The sequence below is a fragment of the Solanum pennellii genome, chromosome 3 (assembly GCF_001406875.1).
Source record: "Solanum pennellii chromosome 3, SPENNV200".
NCBI lineage: Eukaryota > Viridiplantae > Streptophyta > Magnoliopsida > Solanales > Solanaceae > Solanum > Solanum pennellii.
Genome location: NC_028639.1, coordinates 69,147,191 through 69,169,005, shown reverse-complemented (window position 1 = coordinate 69,169,005; position 21,815 = coordinate 69,147,191). Strand labels below are relative to the sequence as shown.

Below are 21,815 nucleotides of genomic sequence, written 5' to 3'. Positions count from 1 at the left end.
TAATTAATAGAATTGCATGCCATTCTCATTCTTTATCTGTTTAATTTAGAGCACATATGCTGTGAATGGTAAAAACAAATCACAAAGCTTTTGACGCATGATTTCAGGGCTTATACATGCCATGAAAATGATGTGCTCTAATAAAACTAATGTATGAAATTTTACTGTAAGAAAGAAAAAAGGGAACGTTTTCTTTACAATAAGGGCAGTACAGAAAAGAAAAGAAAAGACAGGGATATTATTCTATAAAGGCTGCGGCCATAAAATCAGTGATGTTATTTTGACAAGCAATGGGTGAGAATAGGCACGACACTCATATCTACATTAATTATACAACCTCTGATCGCAGTTATTTAAAGATGAAAACTGGGAGTTTAACAACAAAAAAGCAAGTGTTACTGAAGTTAATACTAAACATTGAAAATTTGGAAGGAATCAACCACAGTCTGTAGTCTATCCTTCATCTTCCCCCATCTCCTCTCATTTGCACCAGTTGTCAATGTATAGAACTTTCCTGCATTACGATTCACCATTCAAATATTAGGAAGTTTATGCATATTCAAGTCCACGTAAAAGCAGTTCTGAAAGACAGTGATTTTAGACGCAAGGAGTTGTAAAAATAACAGGAGGGGATTAGGATAGACATAAAATGAAACCAGGGAAGTCTTGGGCTGACCGGCATTAGCCTTATGTTCAAATTAAACAATGGGAAGTTTCTCGTCAGTTCAAGACATTTCATATGAAAGATTCAAATTATAGATACAATGCACTCAGGGTTGGCAGATAAAATGAACAAATATAGCAGTTGATAGAAGTAGTTGTACTGCTTATATAATACAAACTATTGAATGCATCAACGTGTTAGTTTTAAGGGGTTTGAACCCCCTCTTCCAATAACTAAGAAAGAAGTGAATTATTGGAAGAAGGCCTAATCTACTAGCATGCTGACAACAAAGACAGTCACTGATAGCAGATTACTTGCATGACTCATAAGTTTTGAGGTAGAAGTAAACTAATAAACCTTATTGTCCATGTAGATAAATCTATCTATATACGTTATCATATTATCCTATATGGGGATATAGGAGACTGAATCGGTTCTTGCTAAGTTGATGACTCCGCAGGTTAGGGAAAAATTACTGCATGTCATTTTTCAGGTTCAAAGGAATGTCCTCGAGATTTAAATTGCTGCATCTTTTAAATAGTTAGTGCTTAACTACAATAATTTAAGAACTTGCAGGTAACCAAGTTCTATTCCAGAACCAAGCCAGCAAAGTAGAACATTCTCCATAGCATGCACATCATCAATTAAAACCTAAGATACAATTCATACCATTGCCAATGCAGACTACAGTGAGGGCATGCCGAGTATAATTTGGGGCTTGTGCAACAAACTCGAACGTGTAATAGGTTTTTCCATCAACGACGCGCTACAAAATGATCAGACAATGATCCCGAAATAAATTAGATACATCCAATGGTTATGTAAAAGCTGATATTAGATAATACAAACATGATAAAAAGTAGTAAGCATATAAGGAAAATAATAGCTCGCAGAGTTGTGCAAATTACGGGATGAATCTTATCCCAGTTCTCATTTTACTAAAAAAGCCATGATTTCCTTAGTCAGTAGAGCGCACCAGGAATATGCTTTCTTATGAAGAATCTACACACGGTTGAAGTAAAGCACGTAGAAAAGTCAAGCTATGAAGCTGTTTACTGGCAATATCAAAATTCCATGTGCATCAGATTAACTGCCTTTCCTTGATAGGCTAAAACTTTATTCCTTTCATTAGTACAAAGGTGAAAAGACGAGCTAGACAATCAAATTATATTATGACTCTCACCTCATGACTGTAAGTTAGTCTCTCTCTCCTTCATTTCTTGGGAGTTGTGTAGGTAGAAGTTTTTATCATTTCTTTTTTTAAAAAAATCTTATTACCTTCCGGAAAGACTGCAAAAGGGAGACGAACTGGGTGGGATTACTTGTCATATTTCCTTGTATTCAAGTATGAAATAGCTAAAATGCCATTTCTAACGATGACAGCAGTGGCAGAAGTAGCTTAACTTTGCTCCAGTGAAACTAATCTAAGCAATTTATGACCTCAATCCAAGAACATCTAGAAATTGAATCATAAATATTCATCATCGTTTATCTTACATGATACAAATTGTCAATAGCTGATCCTTAGTAGATATAATTCAATACCTCATATAGTAACTAGTCTTTTTTAGTCTAGTAATTTTATCCAAAGCAAGATGGCTTTAAATATTTTCCAAGAATTGTGAAGTGGTTGGCATTTAAAACTAATTAGGAGGACAACAGACTCATGACTGCTAAACTTATTTGTCATTTCTTGGTACTAATCCAAAAACAAATAGGAATCATTCCTTGGTAGAGATTTTAAGAGAGGCCGCTTTTTTGTAAACCAAATTTCTCCTATACTCATGCTCTCTAAATAGACCTGAGTGCCACTAGAGAGCTATGAGAATATTGGAACACAGGTCAGCAGTCAAAGTAGTGCACAAACTCATATATTTCACAACATGAACTGTAAAAAGATGGAGATAAATATATGTTTTTCAAAAGCAAAGTTCAGAACTTCTGAAAAGGTTTACCAAACTAAAACTAGAAAATTTCAGGACTAACTGCTACACAGAATTAGACCGATTATGTTGTTAGGGGTGGGGTGTTGGCCAATCTAGAATTTGCTTGTTCAGAAGTTGAAGGTAGAAGAAATAAGAATGTTTGGATAGATGTGCGGGCATACTAGAAGTGATAAGTTCAGGAATGAAGATATACATGGCAATGTGGGAGTAGCTGTCGTGGTGGACAAGATGTGGGAAACGAGATTGAGAAGTTGGCGACGATAGGTCTGAGGAGAGGTAGAGGTAGACTGAGGAAGCACAGGGGAGAGGTGATCGTACAAGACATGACACATCTGCAACTAATTGAGGACATGATCTTAGATTGAAAAGCATCAATGTGGAAGATAGTGTTAGACGATTAGTAGGTAGTAGAGTGTTTCGTTTGCACAGATATAGAACATCTGTATGTACCCTTATCTGATTTATTACTATTAACTAGCATTTCTTAAACAAGCTTCAGACTAGATTTGGTTGTTGTTGCATCAACGTAGCTACACAATACATGAGCTTTATTTCTTGCAAGTTCGAATGGATTTTTTTAAGGGCATAAAACATCAAAATATGTTGACCAAATGATTCGATCCAGAAAGAAGATATATAAGTGAGTTAATTCAAAGATTCTAAGGCTCTGAAATGTTTATTCAACAGTAACACCAATGATAGTTCAGCATGACAAGCAGTCAAGGATCAGTTACAGATTTTCAGTAATGGAAGAAATATCAAAATACACACCTCTGATGATTCAATTAGTTTTGTTTTCTGAGAAGGCGATGCTAAAAACTTTTTTATTAAAGTTTCAGCAACCTGCAATATGCATAGTTTGTGGTTAGGACACATTCATGAGTGCCCACAATCAAGAAATCCACCTGAAAATCTAAGTTTCCATTGGGCAAAATAATCCAAACAGTTACATGAAGCCTTTTCATGTAAATGTCTAGGATAAATGATCTAGCATTTTAACAAACCTGTTGTGGCGAACCAAAATCCCGTATGTCCTCTTTACTGCTCGGTACCAAATTTACACTAGCACTTTCTAGTGGTTCAATAACATCTTTGAAAACTTTATCTTCACCTTCAACAACAACTTCCTGGGCAAGGGTAGAAAATGAATAAAGAAACAGCTAAAGAAAAGTATCAATGGATAAGACAGGTTTAATTTATAAGAGGGTAAAGTGATTCAGAAATTAGCTAAAAAAAATTAGTTAAATTTTATAAAAGGTGACTAAATTTATTTTATGAAGTGAAAATCTGAAATTGCTAAACCCACAAATGCAGCTCCATACTCCTGTTTCCCAAGCAAATTATTTACACAACTATGACATTAGAACAAAAGACAGACGTAAATGAAAACCAACAGAGAACATTATAGTCATTAAGTGAAGAATGACCTGCCACCCAAAAGGATAGAGGAAAGAGTATCCATCCTTCTTGTCCGTGACAGGCAGAAATCCCTTCTTATTTTCTGCAGCAACTGAGCCATATCAAAGGGTCTACTCTTAGGATACCAGTCATTAAAATTTAAAGAATCAACAAGATACATGAATGGAACTGTGACTGTGAGAAATGCATCACAACTTCATTTCGTCAAACATTAAAACAAGAATGTAGGGAATTAACAGGGTAAGATACTGCATAAAGACTTTTACATGATGTTGGTATCTGAGAAGTCATCAGCAGCAACGGGACAATTGTTGGTCCCACGGCAAGAAATTGACGCCTCCCAAGTCTATCTGTAAGGAAACGGATAGAGGAAAATAGTGACTGGTCCTGCTTTGGTGCCAAAATGTCAATCAACATGGGACAAAATTATAAACTGCCAGGACTATTCCCACATCTTATAATCAAAACAAGAGCCTATAATGAGCATATCAGGAATCTGGGATGACATTTAATTCAAGATAAAAGAACTGAAACGGTCATCCAACAAACAACATTGCAGTTCATGTATGCAAAGGTGTTACTATCAACCATTCATGCATTATTACTTATTTTTTTTCCTTCAAAATAGAATAAAGTTTACTTCAAATTCCTTTATAAGACAGCAATTTTGAGCTCATTTTTCTTCATCATTAAAACATTATTCCTCTACCTGGAAGGTGATCCCATTTATGCTCATCAAAATAGCAGGTAAAGCGAACCGAAATAACATAACCATATAAAAACTAGAGGAGATTACAATATTGAACTAAACATCCCTGCTTTTTTCAGTATAATACTTTTCACTACGTTAAATGGGATCCCTCACAGAATTCTACAGGAACTATGGAACTGTGTACTCTTCCTTCACTTTACCTATGATTGTAATCATAAAACTAGAGATAAATGAAGACATTGTCTGAGTAAAGTCATTGAACTTTAAAGTTTTATGCTCAGTCACATTTCATTTCTTTAGTCAAGGCCTTCTTAGATATAACTAATTTGACAGCTCGATCAGACTCTGTTACAAATTCAAAAGTAATCTAACCTTGGCAAGAGGAAGTGGAAGTTTCAGTCACATTCTCTGACCTGATAACACATCCAGGAGCCCTACGGTTGTGACCACTCCTAAACCACCCCAGTTGATGCATCACATCCACCTTTATAAGTGAAAATGAACTTTTAAAATTGGGATACATTATCAATGCTAAGCAAGATGAAAGAAGAATCCGAAACGATACCTGAGATGAAGATGCATTTGGCAAGTACGCCTTACACGGAGTGATATAATTTTGAACTAACACCATCTCTCAAAATCCTAACCAAAAACTGTGAAATTGTGAAATCATGAAAACAAGTATACACATTGTTTAGCCAATCAAGTTAAATGAGTTCAGTAAACAGCTCAATTAGGTTTTTCCGATTGAATTCTCAGAGAACAAATAATCAACAGAATCAGTGACTCTAGTATCCGTACGTTCTACGTGCCTTTAACGACGATAAGTAAGTAAAATATGGAGAAAAGCATGAGTAGTTGATACAGTTACCGTACAATGTCGCTACCGGTGAAGAGGCGTCGGTTGCCGGGAGAAGAAGACAGAGTTGGTTTCAGTTTATGCAATCTTCACATCATCCAATATCTCCCTCTCAAATCTCAATTATCCACCCACCTCCACCCATTATATTATATAGGGGAAATGACTTAAATACCCTATAGGTTATTTCAAATTTAAATAGAGTAAAATCATATTATTATCTTTATATATATTTACTTATGGGGTAATACTAGAGTTTACTTTTGAATATAAATAATCGAAAATAAACATGCAAGTTAATAATGTTGAATAATGAAAATATAAGCATACCACGAATAAATTTAACGATAACAACTGCAACGAGAAATTTGTTAGATTGAAAATCTACGTGCTACAAAGCATAATTATTATATAAGAAAATATTCATTGCAACAAATTAAAATTTACTGTTCTAATAATATTTAATTAGTAATAATCAAAATTTATACCGACAATAAAGAGGAAATGAAAGAGTGGTAACAGATTATGAATTGCCTTCGCTTTTGACCCTTAAGGATTGACTAGTTGGTCTGGTGAGTAGTTTCGCCCATGGAAAACGCACTAGATTTGCTAGTGCATTTTATATCTTCCGTAAAGTTTGTGAGCTATGTTTTGTTAGATTTATGAGTAATTACAATATAAATATCATTAATTTGTTAATAATTTACTTTCTTTTCATACTTTTTTATAAAATTTTAATATAAAAATCTTATTAAAATTCAAACTTCGAATATTTATATTTTGTTTGCGCTTACTTAGATTTGTATTCTCAGATACATGAAATCTAAAATTAGCTGTAATTAATTTTATATACAATGTATTCACATATATTAACTACGGAAAAACTAATTCCTATTTGTGAAAGACCCGTCAATTTTCAGGTTACCCGAAGGCCCAAAACCCGAAAGACAAAGCCCAGACCCGCTGTAGCAGTAAGAGAGGGTTTAACACTCCACCATTGCCGTCGCCGCCCTTTCTTCCTCTCACTCACTACACACTAAAAATGCGTCGAATCACCACCCCATCAACACTCCGGACACTTCTCCGTCGCTGCATTTCTTCGTCGGCGACCAATCAAATGCACCACCTTCCTTGTTCCCAGATTTCCCTTTCCAAAACCCATTTTTTCACTTCACCACTTCCCTACTATGATTCATTTTCTTTTTCGCACTATTCTACCAGTTTCAGATCCTTTTCATCCCAACCCGAAAGGGATCAAGAAGAAACAACCGCTCAGTCTCTTTCATCTGAGCTTGTTAAGGAGCTCGATGCAGAATCTCTATCAATTCCACAAAGTCTCGATCTTTCTTTCTCCCATGTCAATTTGACGCCTTCCCTGATCCTTACCACACTCAATCTTTCCCCAGATGCAGGCCGGACAGTTTTAGGGTTTTTCAAGTGGGTTAAGTCTAAGGAAAGTTTCAAGGTTGATGATGAGGTTGTGTCTTACTTTGTGGATTATTTTGGAAGGAGAAAGGATTTTAAAGCTGCCCAGGATGTACTTATTGATGGGATAGGGTTAACGGGAAGGAAGACGTTAGAATCCATGGTTGATAGACTTGTAAGGGCTGGAAGACCCACTCAGACAGTAGCATTTTTTGAAAATATGGAGAAAGATTACGGTTTAGTGAGGGATTTAGATTCTTTGAAGTTGGTAGTTTCTAGGTTGTGTGAGCATGGATTTGCTAGCTATGCTGAGAAAATGGTTAAAAGTTTGGCTAGCGAATTCTTCCCGGACGAATACATATGCGATATGCTGGTAAGGGGTTGGTGTATTGATGGGAAACTTGATGAGGCACAGCGGTTAGCTGGGGAGATGTATAGGGGAGGGTTCGAAATTGGGGCTTCAGCTTATAATGCAATACTTGATTGTGTTTGTAAGCTGTGTAGGAAGAAAGATCCTTTCAGGCTTCAATCTGAGGCGGAAAATGTGTTGCTAGGAATGGAGGAGAAAGGCGTTCCTAGAGACGTCGAAACCTTTAATGTTTTGATTACTAACTTATGTAAGATTAGGAAAACAGAGGATGCTTTGAATCTGCTTTATAGGATGGGGGAGTGGGGTTGTAATCCCGATGAAACAACGTTTCTCACTCTTATTAGGAGCTTGTACCAGGCTGCTAGAGTTGGAGAAGGTGATGAAATGATTGATAGGATGAAATCTGCAGGATTTGGGGATGCGCTTGATAAGAAGGCCTATTATGAATTCTTGAAAATATTATGTGGGATTGAAAGATTGGATCATGCTATGAGTGTCTTTGCAAAGATGAAGGAGGATGGTTGCAAACCGGGGTTAAAGACATACGACTTGTTGATCGGAAAAATGGTTGCTCATAATCGGGTTGACAAAGCAAATTCACTATATAAGGAAGCCGAGAGCAATGATCTGGCAGTTGAACCAAAGGCCTATATGGTGCACCCAAAATATGCAAAGAAGAAATCCGCCCCTGCCAAGAAGGAAAAGAAGAGGGAGACGTTTCCAGAGAAAATGGCTAGAAAGAGGACAAAACTAAAGAAAATTCGCCTTAGTTATGTGAAGAAACCTAAAAAGATGGCCCGACGAGCATTTTGATCCCTTCTGTATTGGATGATTTTGAGCGAGATTTTCCAATGGTATGTTGACAGTGTTTACCCCCTCATTTTGATATGTCTTGACCATACTAGAAATAAAATTTTGGCTTACAACAATGCTCTCTACCTTATTTTTTGACCTTTAAATTTGTAACTCATGAATGAATTTATATTTTTGTATCTCATGAATTGATTTAAAATTATAAATTCTGAATGTGTCTATTCTTGCTACTTGGTAATGATGCGTACAGAACAAACTTGCCATCATCTCTCCTATAGTAACATTCTTATATACTTTGGATGAACTTGAGTTGTATGGGTTCTCGTTTGACAGATAAATCTATAGTCCTTGGTGTTGAATTCACTGTGCCTTAGTATTGGTTTGTTTGAGTTGGATGCAAGAACAGTAGTACAGGAAGCTCAAAATGATTGTTGGACTCCTCACCCCCTGCTGTGCCCTTTAGTCTAAAAGCTGACCATATGTTGCGCATTAAGTCACTTCTCTATGCTGTCAATTAGAATCGTTAATTTACTACTCTGATGCAAAACTCAAATCCCAGATGTCCCTTGTGGTGCTCATCTTTGGACAAGATTTGAGAATGTGCTGGGTTGAATTAGATTCTTATTACGAAAGCAGGAGTTCCACCAAAGGCTGAGAATTATTTCTGTCTTGAGATACTTGAAAAGTGTTGTATCTACAAAATCAGTAAGTACTTTGGAAGAGGGAACTGATAATTTGGATAATATTCTCTGTATTTGGTAACTCTATTGAAAACTTAGGTCTTGTGTTCTTGCTATATAAGATTACTCTATATCCCTGTCAATCAATAAGGCTGAGGTTTTCCTTGTATGATGTGGAGTCAAAATCGAAATACATCAGTTAGTGAAGATGTATAGTGATTATGCTTGCCAGAAAACAATACATTAAAAACCCATTGTATAAATTCTCCAAGGAATATATACAAACACGATATTCTCTTGATATACAGATAAATTTCAAGTATTTTCACAAACTACATCAATATCACAAATAATTTTAACGTTTAAACGAGGAGATAAAAGTTTCCTCCATCCAATATGGAATAATGTACAAAAAATTGTGTCAAATGTCTCTCTTTAAGTTACAAAGAAGGAAGAAGAAGATGTGCCTTTTTTTTAAAAAATGTAGATTAATTTATAACAAACCACAGAGTTTGTTGAGAAGCCAATTCTTATACTAATTTTGCAACTATTTTTTTTTTTTATTTTTTGGAAGGTCAAACCATTGTTATATGATGTAGCGCTATATACATTAGTCATTTCTAGATACATAACAATTTTCAATTTGATTAGAATCCTTATAAGAAACAAAATTGACGACCTCAAATAAATTTTTTTTTTTCTAAAGTTCATTTATATTTTTTTTTTAGGGAAATTTTTCAAAATGTCAATATTTTAGCATTTAAGAGGACTCATTAGCAACAATTTCAATATTTAATAAAAATGTCATTTTAGTTTGTTATGTATCTTTTTTATTATTTATTTTTATTTAAAGAATATAATTATTTAATAACAAAAAGGAGAAAATTAAGGGGGGAATATTTCAAAAAAAAAAGGCAAGCATCCTTAATTTTCTCATCGGTTACATTTCAAATAAAATTTAGATTTTGTTTTTTTTTTTCTCTAAAATTTTTACCTTTTTAAAATTGTATTCATTCCACAATATATTCTATTTATATTTATTATAGTTTTTTATTAGTTTGTATTCATTCCAATAGGTATGCCGAATTTATCTATATAGTCATTTAAGAAATATATTTGTATTTTCATATATTTTTTCCCTATATATTTATTTTTTTCTTCAAAAATCCTGTATGTATTCATTTCAATATGTATTTTATTTGTATTTCTATTTATTCTAGTTTTTATTTAGAATTTTGTATAATAATATATAAAATACAAAAGATTAGTATGATGAAAAAGTGAATGAAATATAAAATTGAAAAGAAATAATTGAATATTTGGTGTACTCATTCTTAAATAAAACACATAAGCTAGTTGACATACCTTTAGAATAAATACAAATTAGAAAAAAATGTCAAATTCAGTTGACATACCTTTATTAGTTTGTATTCATTCCAATATGTATGTCAAATAAAATGTAGCTATTTAAGAAATACATTTGTATTCGTATATATTTTTCACTGTGTATTTATTTTTCTTTTCAAAATCTTGTTTCCTTTTCTAAGTCGTATTCATTCCAATATGTCTATTATTTGTATTTGTATTCGAATACAAATAAACTAATAGAAAGTTGTTCTTCTTATAAATAAAATACATAACTAGTTGACATACATTTGGATGAATACAAATTAGGGACAAATACAAGATTCATAAACCATGCAACATGAAATTTTTAATAAATACAAATATTGATAGTATACATTGTGATTTGAATACAAATTAAGAAAGCATACCAAATTCTAAAAAAGAACTATAAATAGAAAACAAACTAATAGAAAATTGTTCGACAACTATCCGATCTTCGCCGTCTTTTTCAAGATCCTCACGAGTAGACAAAGATTCTACATTTGCGTTCTGAATTCGAGGAAGGTTTTGCACACCAATGAGTCTTGTAAATGTTCTTACCCTCTTTCTTCCCTCATTTTAGCAGCGGATCATACATTATACACTATTTATTAAGCAATAAATAAATTAAAGGATGAAAAATCACCAGAAATTGGTTGATTAAGATGAATACCTCTAGTAAGCCTCTTGGATTCAGCCATTGGAGAGTAAATCATAAAGGAAATTGAAAAATACATACAACATTTTTTTAAGATTTAAACAAAAATAAAATTAGAAAAGAAATCTGAAAATAGAATAAAGATTAGAGATACCTTAATGAAAGGGATTCTTGTTGATTCAATTTTGGATTAAAAAAACAACCAAAATATATGGCAAAAAAATATTTGCAACTTGAATGTTGGAGGAAAATCAGAAAAGATAACCATGAGAAAGAAAAAAAATTAAATGAGAGAGAGAATTAACAATTTGAAAAGATAAATATGAGAGAGAATGATTTTTTTTTTTATAAAAAAAAAGGATATATAGAATTAATTGAAAAAGAGAGATAAAATAGGAAGAAAATTGGGACACATAAATTTTTTAAAATAATGACATTTTTGACATTATTGCTAATATTTATAAAATATGAATATTTTTACTAAATATGTTATTTATTTTGACTAATTTACTAATTTTTCCTTTTTTTTAATGAATTGTTTTTGCCTTTCTAAGCCCAGAAAAGTCACGAGGGCAAGTAAGTATGAAGAAGAAAGAAAATTTCAAAAGTTATCCATTTTTAGGGTGTGTATAACCCTAATTAAATCTATTTTGGATGCTAATTACTCATTAATCATATGCATGTATAGGGGCAACCATTCACCCTCTCTGAGACTCTGACTCTTAAGTCGTCACATTTCCAGAAGTTTTTATTTTTTAAAAATAATTTTCCCTTAAATGGTGTTTGGTCATACAATTTGTCATTATTTAGCAAATATATTTATCAAATATCCCAAGTTTTCGAATACTAAGAAAAATAAGTATTTAGGTCAAATTCTAACATTTGGAAATTTTAAAAAAATTTAAAAGTTACCTCAAAACTCTTATATTTTATAAAGTTAATCATCATTTATTAATTTCAATTAGTATTTATCTACCAAATTACTTCACTGATAATTATCCATCTTTGTTATTTATATCGAACGCGTCGGAAAAAGAATAATTATTTTTAATGCATTATAATTCATGTTGAATCGGTGACAATTTTGAATTTGCGATTGAGGTATTGCCTTTGCCCATATTATTATTATTATTTTGTTGTGGTTAATTATCATCAAATATGTTATAAGGTTATTTATTAACAGAACATATTTATCATAATATGACAATATAAACCTAGAGGTATTTTTCATAATTTTTATAGAACTTATATGTATAGGTCATATTTCTAAAAATAGTTAATTATTTACTCAAAATTTATGATCAAACACATAATAATACTTTGTTCAAATCTTCACATAAAAATGATAGCCATGAAAATATTTGAGAATTTAGGGTCCAACAACCATTAATATGGGATGGAAAGAGTAATATATAAATTTCATTCATGTATTTTTTTTTTCTTAATCTCGTTTCACAAAGAATGACATGATTTGATTTGACACAAAGTTTAAAAGTATAAAGAAGGCTTTTGAATCTAATGATCTTAAATTAAAGTTATGTCAAATCCATAAAATTACGTTTGATTTTGTGTCCTTAAAGATGCCAGATAAAAAATTAAAATTAAAATATTATAAAAAAAAGTTATTTTTTTAAAAAACTATAATATAAAATGAGTTATTTTTTTTTAAAACGAAGTGAGTAATTAATATGAATTACAAGACATGCGCGTGAAGCACTAAAGAAAAACATTTTTTATTTTCAGTATTTTTATGCGCGTGAAGCACTCAAAAAACATTCTTTATCTTATTAAACCTATTTAATATTTTTATTAAGATTTGACTTTATATCACCTATTTTATTGAACAAAATGAGATTTTAAATTGATACTAGCTAAATTTAATAAGTAGGACATTTATTACTTTTACTAAATGGAAAACGCTGAAAATTGCCTTGGAAACTACCATATATACTTGGGGCTCGTTTGATTCAAGAATTAATAAATTATTTTAAAATTGGTATTTTCATTTTTAATATATAAAAAATAATATATATTATCCTCGAGATAAGTTATCACGTAATTCTTTTAGCAACTAAAGAAAGGATAAGCTAAAATTCTAAAATTAATTATTCCTTTATCTAACGTAACTCGTTTTTGACTAAAGTCGTGTAGATATTAATAATATAAAGATTAACTAAGAGCAAATCTTTGTATTATTTTATTTCGTTTATAGTTATTTACATTCTATCCGATATAAAATAACACAAACTCTCTCATAACTTATTCCAGAATAGTTATGCGAGTTTTGAAATTGTCAAATAACATCATGTGAAACTTAATACTATATGAATAACTTATTTCTTATTCAAATACCAAACGAAACGAAGCTCAGTGACCATCTGGTGACAGTTGGCTCTATAAAGTCTGTTTCACCCCTCCCTCCCTCCCCTTTCCCCATTTGAAAAACATTAGTAGTCTTATATGTAAGAAAAACATCACAAATAAGGTAAACTCTTCTTTGTCACAACACATTCTAAAATTCCTTCTTCTTTTTCTATGTCCATTCCCAATACAACACAAAAAAGTACTATTCCTCACCCTTCCCAAGTTTTTCAAAAAAAAAACACATTTTTTTTTTGAAATTTATTTACTCATCAATGGAGGTTTGTCTCTGTTCCATCTCAAGATCATCAATCAAAAAATTTGGAAGTTATGCAATTTTGATAGCCTTGTTGTTTTCTCTTATGTGCTATACATCTACAGGTGAGTTTTTTTTTTTTTTTCACTTTTGTGGTCGTCTCTTTTACTATTATCTAGCTACTCAAGTGTTACCTTTTTTAAAAATGAAATCTTTTTTTGTTGTTATCTTTCAATTTTGATATAGCTGATTTAATTTGGACATAGAAATGTATATTTTGGGGTTTGATTCAAAATGTAACATTGTTAATAGAACTGTTCCATTGGAAAAAACAGAGTCAAGATTACATAAAGGGGTTATATTATGATAATCTTGAATTTTTTTTTTTTTTTTTTGGGTATGGTTTGATTAAATTTTTGGTCAAAGATAGTTTGGATTTTCGAGTTTTTGAGTGTGGTTTCTCTATAATGTGCTAACATTTTGACCATTTTATAAAAGACTTTATTTTTTTTCTCCCTTTTTTGCTCTTTTGTGGTTTATCCTTCATTTTATTCTGAGTTTGTCTAGGATTTCGATTTCGATGTGTTTAAATTGTTGTTGGTCAGGCTGATGAGTTGTTAGTTCAGATTAGTCATTGTTGTTGGCTCAGTCATAAGGACGAGTACTAAGAATTTTATTTGTCGCTAGGAAGAACACATTTTGGTATACGAGAGATTAAATTGCTACTACTAGTACTTATTGTTTCGAGCTAAGCAGTTTACTGTTTGCTGCATATTGTTGCAGATGCTTATGATACACTTGATCCCAATGGAAATATTACTGTCAAGTGGGATATTAAGTCTTGGACTACAGATGGATATATTGTGAGTGTATTTGCTCTTATTAATACTAATGAAATGTTCTTTCAGTTTGCATCATTTCCTTATCTATTTGAATTAGTGTAAAGTGGAAGTTCAATTATGTTTTTTGGGTAGGAATATTACTTGTTACTTAATATAACAATCATAGTTTGTAATGAAGTTTATCACAGTTGTGTTTGACCAAAAAAGGATTTTGTTTTTTCCTTTGGATGAAGCAGGCTATTGTAACAATATATAACTTCCAAATGTATCGTCATATTGAAGCACCGGGATGGCAACTAGGTTGGACATGGACAAAAAAAGAAATAATTTGGAGTGCAGTTGGAGGTCAAGCCACAGAGCAAGGAGATTGTTCGAAATACAAAGGAAACATCCCTCATTGCTGCAAAAGAGACCCATCCATTGTAGACTTGTTACCAGGAACTCCATATAACCAGCAAATTTCAAATTGCTGCAGAGGCGGAGTAATTAGCTCGTGGGTTCAAGACCCAGAGAACGCTGTTAGCGCATTCCAGTTAACTGTCGGTCAAGCAGGAACAAGTAACAAGACAGTAAGGTTGCCAAAAAACTTCACTCTCGAAACACCGGGACATGGATATACATGTGGACCTGCAGTGAAGGGGAAACCAACCAAGTTTCTAACACCAGATGGAAGGAGGTTCACTCAAGTGTTGAGTAAGTTATGTTCGTTTACCTTTTCAAGACACTAGTGACATGACACATCCGCAAATGATGCATACCTCTTTGATCATGAAATTTTCTGAGTCTATACTAGTAAAGTTAAAGGTGTAATCATATTAATTGTATCTTTTTCCTTGCAGTGACATGGAATGTTATTTGCACGTATTCACAGTTCTTAGCTCAGAGGACACCGACTTGTTGTGTCTCACTGTCCTCTTTCTACAACAACACAATTATAAACTGTCCGACTTGCACGTGTGGTTGCCAAAATAACATAACACAACCGGGAACATGCGTAGAGTGAGCAGACACTATCTTTAATCGCATATTCTCCCTTTCTTTTTTGTTTAAGTTTCCAGAAGTTCTTAATATTCATTTGATATTTTTTTGTATGTTCTCTGACAGGCCGGACTCTCCTTATTTAGCCTCAACACTTCTAAGTTCCGGAAAAGATGATGACAGTCCTGTGGTCCGATGTACTAAACATATGTGTCCGATCAGAGTTCATTGGCATATTAAATCCAATTATAAAGCTTACTGGAGGGTAAAGATTACGATAACAAATTTTAACTACAAAATGAACTATTCCCAGTGGAATCTTGTTGTTCAACACCCCAACTTTGAGAACCTCACCCAGATATTCAGCTTTAATTATGAGCCACTGCTCCCCTATGGTTCCATTAGTGAGTACTCTTTTCCCTTGACAACGAAATACAACTTTCGTATACATTTTAGCTGTCTAACTGATTTCATCTTCTTCAGATGATACTGCTATGTTTTGGGGAATCCAATATTACAATGATCAACTAATGCAGGCTGGACCTTCTGGAAATGTGCAATCAGAGATCATATTTCAGAAAGATAAATCGAAGTTTACCTTTGAAAAGGGATGGGCTTTCCCTCGAAAGGTTTACTTTAATGGCGATAACTGTGTTATGCCACCTCCGGATGCTTATCCATACCTGCCAAATGCTAGTGCCTACAGTAGGCTTACTCTACTGCACTCTTTAGCTGGATTTTTGGCATCTCTTGTTCTACTATATTCACATAACTTGTAAAGCTAAAAGAAAGAAATACAATTGAAGAGTTTAATTGCTTCCAATGAAGAGAATTTTCCTGACCTTGTTTATATCAACATTAAATGTCTTCAGTAAAATATAAAAGCATAACTTCTGCAACATCACCCTGAGGTTCCAAAATGTGAAGGTTTACTTGTGATTTTGTAGATGTAACCATTGACTTGGTGTGTTCCAGTTCGATTGCTCGAGGTTCGACATATACATTGTATTGGTGTGTTGGTGCACTAGACTGAGAATTTTGATGTACTCTATTGAGTGTTCTTCAGAGAACTTCATATATATGAAAACAAAAATCTTGTATATTATAAGGAAAATGTTATCTCTAGTTATACAATAAAATGAACAAGTTTCCATTTCACTATTCTCTCTGCATGCATACAATATATAACAACCTAAGCAAACTCTTGTAGATGTCATGAGAAGCACCAGTAGAATATGTGTTGCTGCCATCAAATGGTTTTATCCATTACCAAGTGAGGAAAATCATCAAAATAGTGCAAATTGCAGTGTTTGAAAATGAAAATGGTCCTTTTTCAGCAGAGTTGGGTAAAATTGGGTATGAATCTGGAGGTGGAAGTTTGCATTCATCTCCATTAAAGTAGACTCTCCGGGGAAATCCCCATCCTGACTTCAGTGTGAATGTATTCTTATCCTTTTGCATAAGCACCTCAGACTGAACGTTCCCCGAAGGTCCAGCTTCCATCAAGAGATCATTGTAAAATTTCATACCATAGAACATGCCAGTGTCATCTGTGTAGAAACAAATGATTGTTAAGTTCCGTTCAAGCTTGAGAAAGAAATTAAATTCACTTTAGTATGCACTCACTAATGGATTGGTAGGGCACGAGAGGCTTGTAGTCGAAGCTGAAAACTTGAGTGACATTGTTGAGATTGGGATGTTGTGCCACAAGTGTCCAATGTGTATGGTTCTGTCTGTAATTGAAGTTAGTGATAGCAATCTTGACTCGCCAATAATCCTTGTAATTGAGCTTTACATGCCAATGCACGCGTATTGGGCACATGTGATGGGTGCATTGCAGTAATGGTTCATTATTCTTTCTTGGAGTGTTAATTCCCTTTCTTTTCAGTTTTTCGGAGTCTCCCCTGCATCATCAAAATGCACAGTAGACTAATTAGAAAACGTTGATGGAAAGTCTCAACGTATGCAAAGGATACCTACATGATGCAGTTGTGTTTATGGTTGCAACCACAAGCACAAGACGGGCAAGGAGTGATGGTGTCGTTGTAGAAAGTTGAGAAAGAAACACAACAGCTCGGGTACTTGGATGACAGAAACTGTGAATAGGTGCATGTCACATTCCATGTCACTGCAAGTAGATATTACATCAACCTGATAAAAATACCGATGAACAGAGGAAAAAACAGAAGCAGAAAAGGTTAACTTACTCAATGCTTGAGTTTTTCGCCTATGATCTGCAGTGAGGAAAACTGTGGATGGAACTATCTTTGCAGGGCCACAAGTGTAGCCTGGTCCTGGACCAAGCAGAGTGAAATTCTTGGGTAGTTTTACTGTCTTGTTTGATGTTCCAGCAAGTCCAACACTAATCTGAAAGGAAGATACCGACTCAGAAGGATCTTCACCCCAAGACGCGAGAACACCACCTTTACAGCAGTTGCTGAACTGTTGGTTGTAAGGAACTCCAGGAAGCAAGTCCACAAGTACAGGATCCCTCTTGCAGCAATGTGGTACATTTCCTTTAAACTTAGAGCAATCACCTTGCTCTGTTGTTTGTGCTCCCACAATGGACCATATCACTTCTTTCTTTGGCCAATTCCATCCTAAAGTCCATCCAGGGCTCATAATATGCCGATACATTTGAAAATTATTCATCGTTACAACAGCCTGGATAAATATTTCAGGTTGTTACTACTCATATAATCATTTGCCCCAATCAGTATTATGAAGATACTTACCACATAGCCATCTGGTGTCCAAGACATGACATCCCATTTTATTGTTATGTTACCAAATGGATCCAATGGATCAAATGCATCTGAAGGTCCAAAAGGAAGAGCAAAATAATATATAATGGGAACACAAAAAGATAAAAGTTCTTATCTATAAGCATGTACTTTACCTGCATGAGGCAAAACAGAAGACAAGACGACTGCGAAAAAAGTTAACTTTGCTAGAGGAAATAAGAGTTGGCAATGCTGAGAGTAATCTTTTCTCTTAAAAGATAATTTTTTGTGAAACATCCTTAGAATAGTATATCTTGATGTTTAAGGATCTTATGGTTTCTCCCAAAAGAATGAACTTAGGAGTATTAAAAGAGAGGGAATTTTAGCTGATCATGATGATGCCACACCTAATGGTTGTTGGGTGCTTTATGCCATAATATCATTTTTTCACTTCCACTCTATAATTCTCTCTCACCTATTTTGGTACCTTTCAAAGGGCCATCAAGTTGAGAAAGGGGAAGTGAAATGGGACATTTAAACACAATAGCTAAGCAGTCTTTTCCTAGGTGGGATGTATTATCAGTTCTGATTAGTGAGTTCACTGTAGGCAAAACTGTCCCTTTGCAGTACATTTTAAGTCATAATTGTTCTTGATTATATATAGCAAAAATTTCAAACCTACAAGCTCAAACAGTGAAAAAAAACCTAATTTGATGGGTATATGATTATGATAACAGTGTCTTCCATTTTAACTTAATTTTATCTTTTAGAGATCATTTCTTGTACTACATTGTTAATAGCAGGGTAGTTGTGTTTCAAGTGAGCTTTTAACATTGTTAAATAAGTGAACAAAGGATGTGCTAACAATTTGAATGACACCGACTCACCATCTTCAGAGTTGTGCTTCTTTAAACTAATTTGCTCTAACAGAACCAATTCAGGACTAGTTTATCGAGTTGAAGTCAGAGCAGGTTGATCAACGTTTTATAGCACTCATTGAATATCTATAAGAAAATTGGAGTGTGCTCTGGATAAGAACCTTATTTTTCATAAAAGACTTGACTAGTTTTAGATATAGTCAAGTGCATTGTAATAGTTTTTGTTCTTGAATAGTGAATACTTATCACTAGTTACAACCATCAGCTAGGAAAACCAAGAGAAACAGAACAACCAGAGTTGGACAATGCTCTTTATTTGGCGCCGGCAGAATTTGGAAGATATGGGTAAGATTCAGGAGATGGCATCACACAAGGATTGCCGTTGAAGTAGACCCTTCGAGGGAAAGCCCAACCTTTCTTCAGTGCAAGTGTTTTTCTATCCTTCTCAAGTGTTAAATCTGAGTGGACATTTCCTTTTGGTCCAGCTTGCATCAGGACATCATTATATGACTTTCTCCCATAAAACAAGGCTGTATCATCTGCATTATTAAAATATCATCAGCCTGGTGAACGGTGAAATGATCAAGTATATGTCTGTTCTGTTAATGAATCAAATAAAGGGACTTGGAGCTTACTGGTTGATAAATTGGGCATGAGAGGCTTGTATACAAAGCTGGAAACTTTAGTTGCTTTGTTGAGGTTTGGATGTTGAACGACGAGTGTCCACTGTGTATAGTTGAATCGATAGTTGAAGTTTGTGATGGTCATCTTCACATTCCAATACTTGTTGTAGTTTGATTTAACATGCCAATGCACATTGACAGGGCACATGTGTTTTGTGCATTGCAGCACTGGCTTATTTACTCCCTTCCTGCAATTACACTTCTCAGTTATGATCTGTTAAGGAGAATTGTTCAAAGGTTTTATAGCTATAATCTTACATGACACAGTTGCTACTGTTACGGCAGCCACAAGAACACGAAGGACAAGGGGTGATACTTGCGTTGTGAAAAGAAGACAAGGAGACACAACATGTCGGTTTCGGGGATGCTATGAAGTGAGAGTAAGTGCAAACCACTCTCCATGTCACTGCATATTAAGCAGAAAGATTTCAGGCTTATGAAAACAGTATTTACTTTCAATGTATGGTTTAAAAGACTTACTCATAGCCTGTGTTATTCTTCGACCGTCAGGTGTTATGAAACGAGTGGGACGGATGATTTTAGCAGGACCACAAGTATAGCCACCACCTGGAGCAACAAAAGTGAAATTTTTAGGAAGTTTCACTGTCCTGTTTGTAGTCCCAGCAGCGCCTACGGCTATCTGAAATGCAGAAAGAGCAGCAGAAGAGTCTTTTCCCATCGATGCTAAAACGCCGCCTTTACAGCAGTTAGCAATTTGCTGGTTATAAGGGGTATTTGGCAGCAAGTCAACAATTGCAGGCTTTTTCTCACAGCTGTGAGGAATGTTGCCTCTGAACTTTGAACAATCCCCTTGATCTGTAGCTTGTGCTCCCATCATGGCCCAAATCACCTCATTCTTTGCCCATGTCCATCCTAAAGTCCATCCAGGGCTCGTTATTGGACGATACATTTGGAAATTGTTCATTGTCACTACTGCCTGAAATTCGAAAAATTCATGAACTAAAAATCTCAAACTAGTAATAATAGTTCAAGTTATACTTACCACATAACCATCAGGGGTCCAAGACAGCACATCCCATTTGATTGTTATATTTCCATTTGGATCCAATGCGTCATACGCAGCTGCAATTCGATTTAAAAAAAAAATATCAATTTTTAAAAATATGAATGCAATAGAAGGTCTAAACATCTCCATTTCAACAATATAATGAATTACCTGAACGAGAACATAGCACAAAAAACAGAAACACTATGGTATATGAGTTCAAGGACATGTTGGATAGAGTAATAGAAATTATGTTAAGCTTCTCGATAATATCTATCGGTCTTCACAACAGAATATCTCGTCGTTACATCAATATATTTACCCTAGTTTGAGATGCAATTGCTCATATCTATGTCATTGTATCGATTTAAAAAATACTACTAATAATAAATAATAACAAAAAAAAAATAGAAAGTAGAAAATGCAGAAGTATGGAATAAAAAAGTCATTGAGGCAGCTTCCTAGAGAAATACTCTGCATGCAATTGTCAAACAACTATTAAAGAGTTGACTTTGACTTGCCAAGTAGTCCCTCCGTTTCTATTTAGTTTTTTGGAAAAGACTTTACACCGCTCTAATAACAAAATTAAGTAATATATATATATATCATATATTATTATAAATGGGAAGCTTCAAAGTAAAAGTTGAATTACTATTTTACCCCTACACTAAATGAAAAGGCTATAAAATATTTAATTAAATTCATCTATATAATTAATTAAACATTTTTATCTTTAAATAAAGAAAATACTTCTTTAATAATTTGTGTAAAAAAAATGTAAATATATGTTTATATAAATGCTAAGTATCATATTGACTACAATACAATAAATGTTTTAACAATTTCAAAATTGGTTCTTTATATTCTTTTATGTGTATTAGTACATATGTTGAATACTTATAGTCATACGTTTTAACTTTAAAGAATAATTACGAATTTGGATTTTAATAGTTTTGAAAATCTAACCATTTTTAAAGAATAAAATATAAAGTGTCCTTTCACTTCTTTAATAAAGAGATTTAATGATATTTTAATGATCTTTTTTTAACTTGACTTTTGAGTTTTTATATATCTTGGCTATAAATACCATTGTGTGCTTCACTAATTTTCCGATCTGTAAATTATGTCATGATATATGTTGTCTTAGTTTTGATGA

The 21,815-nt window shown here is 33.5% G+C and overlaps 4 protein-coding genes and 1 pseudogene across 7 annotated transcripts; 2 read left to right on the top strand and 3 right to left on the bottom strand.

The window, feature by feature from the left end:
- Positions 1–214: 214 nt before the first annotated feature.
- On the bottom strand, positions 215–5,748 carry LOC107014924 (psbP-like protein 1, chloroplastic). Of its 4 annotated transcripts, none has more exons than XM_015215048.2 (9): positions 5,613–5,748; positions 5,307–5,383; positions 5,114–5,225; positions 4,296–4,379; positions 4,038–4,120; positions 3,615–3,737; positions 3,382–3,453; positions 1,334–1,430; positions 215–514 (listed from the first exon to the last, which is right to left on the bottom strand). In XM_015215048.2, exons 2-9 carry the CDS (start codon positions 5,370–5,372, stop codon positions 411–413), a joined length of 741 nt encoding a protein of 246 aa, XP_015070534.1. In that variant the 5' UTR covers positions 5,373–5,383; positions 5,613–5,748; the 3' UTR covers positions 215–410. The 4 variants fall into 4 exon arrangements, with proteins under 4 accessions (XP_015070534.1, XP_015070531.1, XP_015070533.1 ...); XM_015215045.2 differs by having other exon boundaries at positions 5,307–5,394; positions 5,618–5,748; XM_015215047.2 differs by having other exon boundaries at positions 5,618–5,748.
- An 838-nt stretch (positions 5,749–6,586) lies between these two features.
- On the top strand, positions 6,587–9,031 carry LOC107015356 (pentatricopeptide repeat-containing protein PNM1, mitochondrial). The gene is made up of 2 exons (XM_015215605.2): positions 6,587–8,249; positions 8,768–9,031. The coding sequence occupies exon 1, from the start codon at positions 6,643–6,645 to the stop codon at positions 8,206–8,208; it is 1,566 nt and encodes a 521-aa protein (XP_015071091.1). The 5' UTR covers positions 6,587–6,642; the 3' UTR covers positions 8,209–8,249; positions 8,768–9,031.
- A 4,401-nt stretch (positions 9,032–13,432) lies between these two features.
- On the top strand, positions 13,433–16,225 carry LOC107012908 (COBRA-like protein 1). Its single transcript, XM_015212884.2, has 6 exons — positions 13,433–13,674; positions 14,333–14,412; positions 14,628–15,084; positions 15,231–15,390; positions 15,496–15,773; positions 15,853–16,225. Exons 1-6 carry the CDS (start codon positions 13,569–13,571, stop codon positions 16,146–16,148), a joined length of 1,377 nt encoding a protein of 458 aa, XP_015068370.1. The 5' UTR covers positions 13,433–13,568; the 3' UTR covers positions 16,149–16,225.
- Positions 16,226–16,446: 221 nt separating this feature from the next.
- Positions 16,447–18,536, bottom strand: LOC107012909 (COBRA-like protein 4). Its single transcript, XM_015212885.2, has 6 exons — positions 18,269–18,536; positions 18,105–18,184; positions 17,577–18,033; positions 17,350–17,497; positions 16,996–17,273; positions 16,447–16,919 (listed from the first exon to the last, which is right to left on the bottom strand). The coding sequence occupies exons 1-6, from the start codon at positions 18,387–18,389 to the stop codon at positions 16,636–16,638; spliced, it is 1,368 nt and encodes a 455-aa protein (XP_015068371.1). The 5' UTR covers positions 18,390–18,536; the 3' UTR covers positions 16,447–16,635.
- A 559-nt stretch (positions 18,537–19,095) lies between these two features.
- Positions 19,096–21,063, bottom strand: LOC107013729 (annotated as a pseudogene).
- Between the last annotated feature and the right edge of the window lie 752 nt (positions 21,064–21,815).

What these genes read in the sequence shown, in the direction of transcription:
- LOC107014924 (XM_015215048.2), bottom strand. Translation starts at nt 5,372, where the DNA reads ATGGTGTTAGTTCAAAATTATATCACTCCGTGTAAGGCGTACTTGCCA. An exon ending in TTCTCAGATACCAACATCAT is followed by an intron (nt 4,121 to 4,295) that starts GTAAAAGTCTTT and finishes GATATGGCTCAG; the next exon opens with TTGCTGCAGAAAATAAGAAG. An exon ending in ATTTTGGTTCGCCACAACAG is followed by an intron (nt 3,454 to 3,614) that starts GTTTGTTAAAAT and finishes TGCATATTGCAG; the next exon opens with GTTGCTGAAACTTTAATAAA.
- LOC107015356 (XM_015215605.2), top strand. Translation starts at nt 6,643, where the DNA reads ATGCGTCGAATCACCACCCCATCAACACTCCGGACACTTCTCCGTCGC.
- LOC107012908 (XM_015212884.2), top strand. Translation starts at nt 13,569, where the DNA reads ATGGAGGTTTGTCTCTGTTCCATCTCAAGATCATCAATCAAAAAATTT. An exon ending in TATGTGCTATACATCTACAG is followed by an intron (nt 13,675 to 14,332) that starts GTGAGTTTTTTT and finishes ATATTGTTGCAG; the next exon opens with ATGCTTATGATACACTTGAT. An exon ending in CAACCGGGAACATGCGTAGA is followed by an intron (nt 15,391 to 15,495) that starts GTGAGCAGACAC and finishes GTTCTCTGACAG; the next exon opens with GCCGGACTCTCCTTATTTAG.
- LOC107012909 (XM_015212885.2), bottom strand. Translation starts at nt 18,389, where the DNA reads ATGTTTCACAAAAAATTATCTTTTAAGAGAAAAGATTACTCTCAGCAT. An exon ending in GGACACCAGATGGCTATGTG is followed by an intron (nt 18,034 to 18,104) that starts GTAAGTATCTTC and finishes ATATTTATCCAG; the next exon opens with GCTGTTGTAACGATGAATAA. An exon ending in GCGAAAAACTCAAGCATTGA is followed by an intron (nt 17,498 to 17,576) that starts GTAAGTTAACCT and finishes ATCTACTTGCAG; the next exon opens with TGACATGGAATGTGACATGC.